The sequence below is a fragment of the Mastigoproctus giganteus genome, chromosome 1 (genome assembly GCF_048544385.1).
Source record: "Mastigoproctus giganteus isolate SK-2022 chromosome 1, ASM4854438v1, whole genome shotgun sequence".
Taxonomy (NCBI): Eukaryota; Metazoa; Arthropoda; class Arachnida; order Uropygi; family Thelyphonidae; genus Mastigoproctus; species Mastigoproctus giganteus.
The window spans coordinates 126,507,340-126,520,961 of NC_143575.1; the positions used below are offsets into that span (position 1 = coordinate 126,507,340).

Here is a 13,622-nt window from a genome sequence, read left to right on the forward strand (position 1 = left end):
GGTTATCCTTCCACAGGTTTCCCTGTCAAAACTTTAAGATGCAAAGTTTTGCCCCTGTTTTTATATTTCTCAATAAAAGCCATAATCTTGTTTTTATATATTTTAACTGTGTTGCATAATATTTTTGTTCATACTAAAGGGAACAGTAGAAATTAGCATCCCATCACCTATGTAGTAAAAATAGAGCCAGCTTGAATTCACGGAACTAGTCAGTTCACAAAAGAGTGAAAATAAATACCTTAGTTCCCTTAGAAAATAGATGTTTGGAAAATAAAAATTGTTCTTTTGATTTTTACACATACAATCCTACATTTGTGCATAAGTGGTGACATGTAATTCATTTTTATCATGTAAATCTCATTTAAAGCAATGAATTATAAACAGATTACAAATAACAATAAATTTGATGCAGTAAATTTATTTTTTGTAACATTCATTGGAAATAAGTAGATAACCACAATTGACCAGTTTAAAAGATAAATATACTCTTAGTTTTCCTTTTAACATAAGACAGGAGTGCAGTCAAGTTTGTTCTTTTGATTTTTTATACATATAGCTCCACACCTTTAAGTAATTATGTTAGTAAATCCTGTGTTCTAATGCAGTAAATTTTAATGCAATGAATTTTATTTTTACAGCACATTTACTGGTGATAAAAAAAGAGACAAGGTTGAAGATGAAGATGACAAGATAAATATCTTTTCTTTAGCATCAGGGCACCTATATGAACGCTTGTTAAGGTATAATTACTCAAACATGTTTTTTTTTTTTTTTTTTTTCTCCCATAAATTTTTCTACTCTGGATAGTTTTCCTAACAACTTTAATACATTGACACATACACAAATAACACACACATCTCAGAGCAAACCAGCATACAATGCTTTTAGCTCTAAGTGCCTAGAACTAAATTTTAACAAATATAACAGTGAATTAATGACTAATCTTAAATTTCAACATTGCAATAACAAATTTTGTCTCACTTGTTCCTATATGCATCAAAATCACACCACACATAATGAAACCAAACAGATATTCTGCAAAATGAATAAAATTGTATATATGATAACTTGTCACATATATATATATAATTGTATATATGATAACTTGTAATTGCAAATATATTGGTCAAACTAATAACAAATTCAGTATTTTATCCAGGACCTATTGAATGGGTACACCACCCACTGAATTTAACTGACTGACTGCATGCCTGGCTAAAATTCTTGGCAAAGGATGCAAAGAAAAACAGCAAAGAGTTCTTTACTTATGTAAACTCTAGAAGGAAAGGGATGAATCAGATTGGACTACTGAACATAGATGGGTTGACTATTGATGATCATGCTCAGGTAGCTGATTAACTGAATGAATATTTTGCATCTACATTCACACGAGGAGTTATTCAGTGAGAGGAGTGCCAGAAGTTTATCAAACTCTAACAGGGAGCTAAGTGATTTTGTAATAATTGAGAGCACAGTGGAGGAGAAATTGTTGAAGTTAAACATAAAAAGGCACCTAGGGTGGATGGGATCTATCCAGTTATATTAAAGGAGGCAGCGAAAGAAGTCAACAAACCCTTAGCCATAATTGTGAGAGCTTCCTTGGACTCAATTGAGGTCCCCATGGACTGGAGGTGTGCAAATGTATCATGAATTCACAAAGGGGGGGGGGGGTCCAAAAGGTGACACAAATAACTATAGACCTGTTAGTTTAACTTGTGTTCCTGGGAAAATAATGGAATCACTAGTTAAAGAAGCATTGCAGCTCTAGACAAGACTGCAGTAATAGTTAAGACACAGCATGTCTTAACTATTAAGACAGGTTAAAGGGAGGTCTTTTCTGACCAATTTGATTGGATACTATGATGTGGTCACAAAGGAACTGAATGCTGAAAAATAATTTTGATATCATATACTTGGATTTCAGAAAAGCTTTTGATACTGTTGCACATGAAAGACTGTTGTACAAATTAGAAAGACTGCTGTACAAATTTGAGTGGAAGATGACAGAGAGTGGTAATCAATGGACACTGCTCTTCGTGGACAAATGTTATTTGTGGAGTTCCCCAGGGTTCGGTCTTGGGCCCATTGTTGTTTTATATATTTATCAATGATATTGATGAAGGTATATCAGGTTTAATGTTCACGTTTGCAGAGGATACAGAGGTTAATGACAGTAAAGACAGTATGCTACTCCAACTGGATCTAGATAAGTTGGGTAAATGGGCTGAGAAGTGGCAACTGAAATTTAACATTGACAAATGCAAAGTACTGCATATGGATGCAATAACCAAAGAGAAATGTACGTCTATGTGGTATTACACTCAGAGAATTGGAAAGTGAAAAAGACCTGGGGGTAATTGTGCAGTCGAATATGAAGTTTGCTGAGAGTGCAGACAGGCTGCTGGGGAAGGTCATGGAGTCTTGTCAGTGATATATACGAATTTTGCTAGCAGGGACAGGGTGGTAATTATCCCGTTATACAAGGCAATGGTCAGGCCACACCTAGAGTACTATGTACAGGTCTGGAGGCCTCATTTTAGGAAGGATGTAGAGTTGCTAGAACGAGTACAAAGAAGGGCAACAAGATTGATGAGGAGAACAAAGGGGAGCTCTTACCAAAAAAGGCTTAAGTTCTGCAAATTGCAGACCCTGCGAGGTGATCTGATTGAGGTGTATAAGGTCTTGAATAGGTTGAGCAAGCTGAATGCTGATGTGATTCTTCCTATTGCTCAGTTTAAGAACCTTAGGGGACACAGATTCAAATTGAGGAAAGGCAGTTGTAGAATCTTAAAATCTTAGAATCTGTAAAATCTTATGAACTTAAGGTTCCTGACCATTCTCAATTTTGGTTAAAATATTTCATTCTATGTATATTGAATTTTTCTTTTGGTAATCATAGAATCCCAAGTAGCCTTCTTTTTCTGATGCACACATCACATTTGAAATTCCAGTTTAAATTGCTGCTTATTAGCAAGTTGCAACTTATTCAGTGACAAGGTGCAACATGTTCAGTGACTCATCTAGACTAGTAATGTATGAATCAACAAATTTTTTCTTCAGTCAGTGTGAATTAGCACACATTAAATATATGTGTAATCTGTTTCATCACATTTTAAAGTGGATGATTTTACTGAGCTGTGAATTTTCATAAATTTTGTTTCAAATTAGGAAAAGTGCAGCAGTGAAAAATGTGATTTCCTCACTATTTTGCATATTGCAATTGACTTGCATTCAAATCTCCATGTTTGTTTCCTGTCTACACAATAATAGCTCACAATAATTGTAAAGCAGTGATTAATCAGTCCAAACTAGATTTTGAACAGGCTAAGAGTAGAACACTTCTTGTCCAAATGGTAGTTAGGCATTCTGGTCTCTTGCCAAAGCTGTTGGTTGCAACTTTTGCCCATCTCTATTCCCACCTATGTTAAAAGTGAATAGTTCTAATGCAACCTCAGCTAAAGATAAAGCCGACCTGCTAGCATCCTACTTTTCTTCTAACTCGTGTATTGACAATCTCGGTAAACAACCTCCTGCCATTCCATGTACACTCCATTCAATGCCTCCTGTGGTCTTCCATCAAAACGATGTTAGAATAATTTTGAACAGTCTTAATACCAATAAAGCAGCAGGTCCTGATGATATTTCTACACTTTTTCCCAAAACCTGTGCTCCTGAGCTTATTCCTGTTCTGTGTCACCTTTTTACACTTTCTTATTCCACCAGTGTTTTTCCTTCTGCTTGGAAATTTGCTCATATCCAGACGGTTCATAAAAAGAATGACAAAATGCTCCCATCCATTTATTGTTCCATTGCACTTTCTTCTTCTCTTTCCAAAGTAATGAAGAAATCTATTAACTACCAACTCCTAAACTATTTAGAAACCTTCCATCTGATCAATGATCGCTAGTGTGGACTCTGTCAGTGTTTATCCCTCTCATTCTCGCCTATGTTACCGATCTATGGACAAATTCAATGGAAATGTTCAGTGAAACTCAAGCAGTTGCTCCTGACATTTCAAAGGCTTTTGATTACATTTGGCAATAAAGTCTCCTAAATAAGCTTCCATCTAATGGTTTGCCAACTTTTATCTCTGACTGCTCACTGCAATTGATGGCCTGAAATTATGTGGCATCTGGAATTATTTTCTTCAGAAAATAGTTATGCCATTTTGCATCTGGCAGGATATTCTAATTAACTGGAGATAGTTGAAGGAATAGGAAGTTTTTGACTGTCCTCACCAAATTGAATTCTGACAATATCTAATGTGTCACAATTCAGGAATTTCAATTTCCCTCCCTTAAGGAAATTGAAACCCTTCCCTCTTAATATTTGCCATTTCCTTGGGATCCACATGCCAAATGGTTATGATCGCTGCTAGGCTAATATCAAAAAATACTAAATAAATGAAAATGATTACTATGAAAGTCATTAAAGCCTATGCTAATTCTACTACTTACCATTGATTATGGTTGTGGGTTGCAATTGAATATACTATGATATTTTTGTCATTTTAATGCTTTTTGTATTGAATATCAGTATATTCAATATAATACCAATTATAATAATGCAGTTATATATTTTATAACAAACAAATTGTAATGTCTTATTACAGGGTTTTGTTTGTTTGTTATTTGGTTTTTAGGAGCATTAGCAATTATTACAGGGGAACTTGAACTTTCTTTCCAGACATAGATTGGGACTTATGGAACACACACACACACTTAATGTCAGATAGTATGTGACCAAAATGTTCAGGGCTTGAAGTAATATTTGGGAAATTAAATATACTGCCTATTCAGATGGATCTTCTTGACAATGTCCACAATGATTCCAGTGCATCTGCAACTTCTGGAAGCACACCTGATAGGCAAAAATCAAAATGGTTTTCAATAGTAGGTGAATCTTTAGGGATAAAAAACAGTTGAGAATATTGGTATGATAGTTTATAAATCAAGAGAATGTGTTATCTGTATATCCCGAATCTGGACAGTTTGTGACTAAATGTCTCAAATCAGGTCTCCTCATAATAAGAGACATTCTGATTTGCTTGTTACAAAATACATCATTGTATTGTATTGAATATACTATGTTTTTAATTTTTAATTTATTAATGGCTGAATTATGGGTGAATCAGAATGGTGCAATCTTGTGTTATTAACCTATTATTAACCATGAGTCATGGGCTCATTCCTTGTATAGCCTGTGCCATTTCTAAGGTCACTGTTATAGAACTCTGTTAATTGATCCTTCTACAAATGCTCATTCTCTTCTCTATCCCAGATGTGTGGAGTGTGGTGGTGACCTGAAACTAAAACTTGACATATTTCTAGATGAGATTTAATTACTGAGGTAGCCATTTGATATATATAGAGTGGATGGACACTGAAGGCTCACTAAGGATTGCAGCATCTATTGATCAGCAGTATTCATCCCCCCACCCCTCTTGCCAAAGAGAAGTTTGTCCATTACACTATCAGAATAACCAGATATAAAAAATAAAAAAAATTAAAAAAAAAAAAGTATTTGTGTGAAAAACAGGAATTTAGGTATTTTGAGAGATACATCCACAAAATATTTAGCATGCCAAATGCATGATATGAACTGTAGAACAACTTGGAAGATTGGCAAATTCTGTTGGCTACTTTTCCACCAGATTCCAAGCTTTGTCCTTCAACCTCTCCCCCCCCCATGCACCTCACTGCCTCCATCTCCAACCTCAGACTTTGTCTTCCCCCTTCCTCAGTACTTCTATAAAATCTTCATATCTACTCATAAGAGGGAGTGGAGGAAAATTTTTCATGAAGGTGTGTGTGTGTGTGTGTGTGTGTGTGTGTGTGTGTGTGTGTGTGTGTGTGTGTGTGTGTGTGTGTGTGTGTGTGTGTGTGCATTTTTAAATATGTATACACATATTTAAATATAAATTTTAAACAATTCATTAATACAAATGGAAGTGTGATACCATGCACATCTTTTTTATAGGATTATGATGCTAAGTGTCCTAAAGAATACCAAAACTCCTGTCAAGTTTTGGTTTCTAAAGAACTATATTTCTCCTACATTTAAGGTGAGTGCAAAATTAAATATAATAAATCACCTAACCAAAGGTAAAGTAAAAAATCTTTAAATATAAAGTTCCTTAACTATCCACCTAACTTGTTGAAAAGTTGAAAGCATGCATCCCCAAAACAGGTGAATCAGCATAAATTAATATCTAATTTAACCTATAACATGTTGACACGATATCCATATACTGCTGACAGTTGACCTTCCAACCTGAAGTGAATTTATTGTACTTCCTTTAAAGAAATTGCCATCAACAGTTAAATATGCTCCATGCAGGAGATGCAGCCCTCCAGATTTACAACAACGAATCCATCTTCTTTAATCGATATACCACTTCTTAATCTCACTGTCATAACATAGTTTTTCTCTATCTTCTTCACAAAAAAAAAATAGCAATTCTATATTAAAATTGGAATTTTTAAAACATTCTGTGACTTTCTGCTTATTTCCATTAAAAAATTGGCTGTCATGTATTCTAGTCTACTTTGTAAAATTGGAACATGGGATAATAGCATCATTCTCTATAATGAATGACCATTTGGGATCAAAGGATGACACGAGTAATTACAGACCTGTTAGTTTGACTTCTGTTCCAGGGGAAATAATGGAGTCACTGGTTAAAGAAGCATTGCAGGATCATCTAGATAAGACAGCAGTAATAATTCAGACACAGCATGGGTTTGTCAAGGGGAATTCTTGTCTGACCAATTTGATTAAATACTATGATGTGGTCACAAAGGAACTGGATACAAAAAATAATTTTGATTTTGGATTACAGGAAAGCTTTTGATACTGTTGAACATGGAAGACTACTGTACAAATTGGATCAGTATGGCATTAAAAGCAAGTTGCTACATTGGATAAAAGGATGGTTGAGTGGAGAAGACAGGCTGGTAATCAATGGATACTGCTCTACATGGACTAATGTTATTAGTGGTGTCCCTCAAGGTTCAGTGTTGGACCCATTGCTATTTTGTATATTTATCAATGATATTGATGAAGGTATATCAAGCTTAATATCAAAGTTTGCAGATGATACAAAGGTTGGCCGGGTTGTTGTTATTTGTTATTTGGTTTTTTTTTTTAGGAGCATTAGCAACTAAGGCCATATTGCTCCTGGAATATGCGGTGGTCATTCCCTGACCTTTCCACATCCTCCGTATTTGGTGGTGACAGGCTCGAACCCCGGTCTAATCAAGAAGCGTGTGTTACGCACTGCTGCTCCTTCCCACCTGGCTACGGAGGCGCCGGGGACCGGGTTGTTAATAATAGTAATGACAGTATACTGCTGCAACAGGATCTGGAAAAGTTGGGTAGGTGGGCTGAGAAGTAGCAACTGAAGTTTAACATTGACAAATGCAAAGTACTGCATATGAGTAGCAGTAATCCCAGAGAATTGTACCAACTGGGTGGTGTTACACTCAGGGTAGTGGAGAATAAAAGAGACCTGAGGGTAATTGGGCAGTCAGATATGAAGATTTCTGAACAGTGTAGACAGGCTGCCAGAGTAGGTCATGGGGTCTTGTCATTGATATACAGGAATTTTGCAAGCAGGGATAAGGAGGTGATTATCCCCTTGAATAAGGCCTTGAATGTATTGAGCAGGCTCAGTGCTGATGGGATTCTTCCTCTTGCTCAGATTACAAACTTGGGGGGGGGGGGCATAGATTCAAACTGAGGAAAGACAGTTGTGCAATAAATGTTTGGAATCAACTACCAGTAATCAACTACCTGCTGGCCTTTAGCCAGCAGGTAGTTGATTACTGAAACAAACTTCCATCTGTTGTTATGGAAGTTGATAGCTTAAATAAATTCAAAGCAGAACTAGATAAACATTTGGAATGAATGGATCGGTGAAATGGGAAGGGATTTTTTTTTTTTTTTTTTTTTTTTGACTGATGCTCTATCAGCTTGCTTTCTTGCATCATGTGCCTCTACTAATGCTAATTTCATCGTACTTCAGTGATGCAAAGCTAATAACTTTGTTCAATAAGATGCCAAAAAAAATGTAAAATTTCAGATTATGTATGCAAGATTTTTCATGTATTGTAAAATCTACAAAAGGTAACACAGTTTCTTTGTTTGTTTTACAGTGATGTTGTCATATGTATTGAATTATACAGAATTATATTATATTGTTTATTCACATCCTTTATGATACATCATAATCGCCCTCTAAGCCGTGTTAATCATGCAGGTGTGTTGTTCAGAATTATCTTTCCTAACAGTGAAATAGCATAAAATATTGTATAAAAACAATAAGAACTGTTGTTAAAACTGTAAGTAGATATAAAAGAGATAGTGATGGATCTAAAAATGGGTAATGGATCATTTAAGCATTAGTATTGGCAGTGGTAAATGATGCAAGAAAGCAATCTTATACAGCATCAGCCAAAAAAAAAAATTCCATTTCACCTATTCTTTCTTTCTGATAGTTTTTTTTCTGTTTCTTCTGTCTAGTTCTTCTTTAAATTTATTTAAACTATCAACTTCCACAACAACAGATGGAAGTTGGCAGTAATTAAAGTGGTTCCAAGCTGAGTCCTCCAAACATTTTTGCAAGTAGTAAGCAAAGTCAGAAAAAAGTAGTCACCTTTCCTTTTCATTTTCGTTTTCACAGGCCCAACTAATCTAACACCGCTTGGGCTACTTGTGGCATTACTCTTGCCTCCCTGCAGCGGGGACTTTAACCTGAGTGGAAAAATCGACCCTCAGCTAAAAGAAGTTCAACTTTTCCGCCAGTAGAACCAGCATGGTCTAATTTTTTCAAACCAATGACAAAGTCCATGAGACCTCAACTCAAAAGAATAAAAAAGGTCTCTGTTTCACAAAGTGATATTTCACAAAGTCTTGATAATGCATTTGCTGGGATGTCAACCTCTAAGCAAACTATAAATATTCCTCACATAGTGAATTGTTCAGGCAATTGCTATAAAATGGTTAAAGGACTCCAATCTGGGAACCTTCTGATAGAAACATGTAATTCAAGACAATCAGAACAGTTATAAAAACAGACGACCTTTGCTGGACATCCTGTTACATTCACTCCTCATACTACACTAAACACTCCCAAGTGAGTAATAATGGAGTGGGATTTGTTAATTGTCTAAGAGGAAGAAACAGTAGAAGCCCTGAAAGACTAATGTGTTCTACAGGCAGAATGCATTATAATCAAAAAAGATAGCGATCTTATTCCTACATGGAGCAGCATACTCACTTTCAGCATTCCCATTCTACCACAAACAGTTAAAGCACGATATTGTTATGATGAATTCGTCCATACATACCAAATCCAATCAGGTGTTATAAATACCTGCAACTAATGTCAAGAGCTAAAGAACAGCTTCTAGCCGAACAGATGTCTCAGTTTCTCCAAAGGTTTCTGTTACTACGTGGTCTAGTACTCTCTTCCACAAAGCCAGTTATTTCCTCAATCACAGTTCATGAGAAAACAAACACCCCCAATTAGCATTAGTAGAGGCATTTGATGCAAGAAAGCAAGCTTATGCAGCATCAGCCAAAAGAAAAAAAAAAAAAAAAAAAACACTTCCACTTCACCCCTCTGTTTGTTCAAAATACCTGTCCAGCTGAGCCTTAAACTTATTTAGGCTATCAACCTCCACGACAAGGGATGGAAGTCTGTTCCACCAACCAACCACCCGCTGGCTAAAGGCAAATTTCCGCACGTCTATCCTACATCTGTCTTTCCTCAATTTGAATTTATGCCCTCTCAGGTGATTATTCTGAGCTAGAGGAAGAATCCCATCAGCATTGAGCATGCTCAAACCATTCAAGGCTTTATACACCTCTATCAGATCACCTCGCTGGTGCCTAGTCTCCAGACACTGTAGTTTGCAAAACTTAAGCCTTTCTTCGTAAGAGCACCCCTTTGTTCCATTCACTAATCTTGTTGCCCTTCTCTGTACTCATTCCAGCAGCTCTACATCCTTCTTGAAATGAGGCCTCCAGACCTGCATACAGTACTCTAGGTGTGGCCTGACCATTGCCTAATACAAGGGAATAATCACCTCCTTATCCCTGCTGGAAAAATTCCTGTATATCATTGACAATACTCCATGAGCTACTCTTGCAGCCCGTCTGCACTGCTCAGAGAACTTCATATCTGCCTGCACAACCACCCCCAAATCCCTTTCATTCTCTACCACTGTCAGTGTAGTACCACAGAGTTGATACGTTGCTCTGGGGTTGCTGTTTCCCATGTGTAGTACTTTACATTTGTCAATGTTAAACTTCATTTGCCACCTCTCAGCCCATCTGCTCAACCTTTCCAGATCCTGTTGCAGCAGCATAGTGTCAGTAGTGTCCTTGACAACCCTGCCAACCTTTGTATCGTCTGCAAACTTGGACATTAAGCCCGATATACCATCATCAATATCATTAAAAATACAGAAAACAATAATGGACCCAACACTGAGCCCTGGGGACTCCACTAATAACATTAGTCCACGATGAGCAGTGTCCATTGATTACCACTCTCTGTCTTCTCCCCCTCAACCACCCCTTTATCCATAGCAGCAATTTTCCTCCAATGTCACATTGCTCCAATTTGTGTAGCAGTCTTCCATGTGCAACAGTATCAAAAGCCTTTCTAAGATCCAAGTATATAATATCAAAGCTATTCCCTGCATCCAGTCCTTTTGTGACTGCATCATAGCATCCAATCAAATTGGTCAGGCAAGACTTCCCCTTAACAAAACCATGCTGTGTCCGAGCTATAACTGAAATCTTGTCTAGATGATCCTGCAGTGCTTCTTTAACCAGTGCCTCCATTAATTTTCCTGGAACAGAAGTTAAGCTCACAGGTCTATAATTACTTGTGTCAGCCTTTGATCCTCCTTTGTGAATTGGGGTGACATTTGCACATTTCCACTCTATGGGTACCTCCCCTGAGTCCAAGGAAGCTCTCATAATTATGGCTAAGGTTTTGCTTACTTCCTTTGCTGCCTCCTTTAATATAACTGGATAGATCCCATCCACCCCGGGTGCCTTTCTTGTGTTTATCTTCAACAGTTTCTCCTCCACTTTACTCCCAGTTATTTCAAGATTCTGTAGCTTACTTCTAGAGTTGAATACACCTCTGGCATTCCCCTCGCTGAATAACTCCTCATGTGTGAATGTCGATGCAAAATATTCATTTAGTTTGTTAGCTACCTGAGCAGGATCATCAACAGTTGACCCATCAATATCAAGTGGACCAATCTGATTCATCCCCTTCCTTCTAGAGTTTACATAAGTAAAGAACTCTTTGCTGTTTTTTTTTGCATCCCTTGCCAAGGATTTCTCGTAATCTGCCTTCGCCTGCCTAACCTCCTTTGTAACTTGGTTGCATATCAACTTTTATCTATCATAGGCTTCTGTGTCATGTGTTAATTTGTAAGTATCCCATGCATTTTTATTGGTGCCTCCGTAGCCAGGTGGGCAGGAGTAGCAGTGCGTAGCACACGCTTCTTGATTAGACCGGGGTTCGAGCCCGTGACCACCAAATACGGAGGATGCGGAAAGGTCAGGGAATGACCACTGCATATCCCCGGAGCAATATGGCCTTAGTTGCTAATGCTCCTAAAAACCAAATAACAAACAAACAAACAAGCATTTTTATTCTCTGCCATATCCCTCATTAGTTCATCTGACATCCATTTTGGCCTAAACCTTGAACAATATTTCTTAGTTGGTATGTAAAGCCTAGTAGCTTCCAAGATAAGTTCTTTGAATGCTTCCCATTTTGAATTTGCTGTTGGTAACATCATCAGTTGGTCCCACTGTATAGAATTTAAATACTGTCTCAGTCCATCGTAGTCACCTTTACGGAAGCAATAACCCTTCCCTTTACCCCTAATTGTAGTTACCTCACTGCCACCTAGTGGTTCATTTATCTGCAGATTCTTAATGCATGAAGAATCACTGCTGATAATCAAATCAAGAGTATTACTCCCTCTAGTTGCCTCCCGAACATGCTGATGTAGAAAACAATCATCCAATAAATCCACAAAAGCCCCGCTAGTGTGTGAGTGACCAGCCCCCAAATTCCAGTCAGTATCTGGGAAATTAAAATCTCCCATTATAAGACTCTCTGATTTACTGGCCCACTCTATTTCCCTGTACAGTTTCTTATTATACTCATCAGAGTCATTAGGCCTATAGCACACTCCTACTCTCAATTTTGATCTCCCAATGCTTATGTCACACTAAACTGACTCAACACTGCACTGTCCAGCGATGTCGACTGGCTTTGCTTCCTTGGTTTTTATGTGTTTCTTAACTAATAGCATAACCCCTCCCCCCTTCCTATCCTGTCTATCCTTTCTGTAGACGTTGTACTCCCCAAATTCCAGTTCTGCATCCCTTATATCTGTGTGACACCACGTCTCTGATATCCCAACAATATCTGCCTTTGATGTTTTGAGCAATACCTCAAATTCATCAAATTTGTTTACTAAACTCCTAGCATTGGTGTACACGCAAGTATACCTGCACCTGTTTCTATTCTTAGCTACCCTAACACAACCCATGTGTTTACTTGTACCGCAATGGCTCCCAGCAGTCTATGAAATATCATGCATCTTGTTTTTCAGGCTTCTGCTCATCTAATAGAAGCAGTGCAAGAATCTCTTTCACCTCTGCCAGTGGCTACTGTTAATCTATTGGTCTTTGTCTCCCCCCCCAAGCTAGCAGTTTTTCGACCCACCTAACACTGCCTCGATAGCATCAGCAATATTCTTGCACCCTTTCTATTTGTGTATCCCATCCCTGTAGAAGCAATCTCTCCTGTTAACAAGTACAGTCCAGGCTGAAAAAAATTCTTCCCCTTGAGCCTTGCACAATAATCCCGGACAAGGAGCCAATATTACAGGAACCAACTAAAACAAAGCATACTGTCACTAATGACAAGAAACAATCACACTCTACAAATAGATGATCAAACAGATAAAATGATACAGTACTGATGCCCCATGCAGATTACATATATGATGGCTCACCTGTCTTCTGATAAAAGAACAAATGAAAACAGGACCGATTGCAATAACTTCCTCTAAAAAACAATCAGATCAGACAACGGCAGACAAAAACAAGTAATTGCAGACCTTTATACAAGGGAATTGCCAAAAATTCCAACAAAGAACTGGAAGGGTCTCTGTTGGAATGCAATCTTTGGGTGAGGCATTGCACACGGTGAGGCATTGCGTCCACTAGTTCACGAAAGGTTTCCACAGGTATTTCCATCCATGCTTGCTGCACCACTGTCCATAATTCCGTCACATTCCTGGGTGGAGGATCCAAAGTTTGAATGGACCTTTCCACAGCATTCCAAAGATGCTCCACAGGGTTCGCATCCAGTGAACGGGGAAGCAATTTCATGGTGATAAAATCTGTGGAATGCTCTTCGAACCATGTTCTAGTCACCACTGCTCCATGGGAAGATGCATTGCTCTGTGTGTGCACGATGACCATGAAGTGATGCAGATGGTCTGCAAAGATGGACACATAACCTGGACCATTCAGAGATGTCTAGACGTACCAGAGGTCCAAATGTGTGCCAG

The 13,622-nt window shown here is 37.8% G+C and overlaps 1 protein-coding gene across 1 annotated transcript in view; it reads left to right on the forward strand.

Moving 5' to 3' along the window:
* Uggt (UDP-glucose-glycoprotein glucosyltransferase) overlaps positions 1-13,622 on the forward strand; it is an 820,111-nt gene that overhangs the window by 624,930 nt on the left and 181,559 nt on the right. Inside the window, exons 34-35 of the mRNA XM_090386735.1 lie at positions 639-740; positions 5,980-6,064. Of these exons, the coding sequence (XP_090242861.1) occupies positions 639-740; positions 5,980-6,064 (187 nt within the window). The remainder of the gene's footprint in view (positions 1-638; positions 741-5,979; positions 6,065-13,622) is intronic.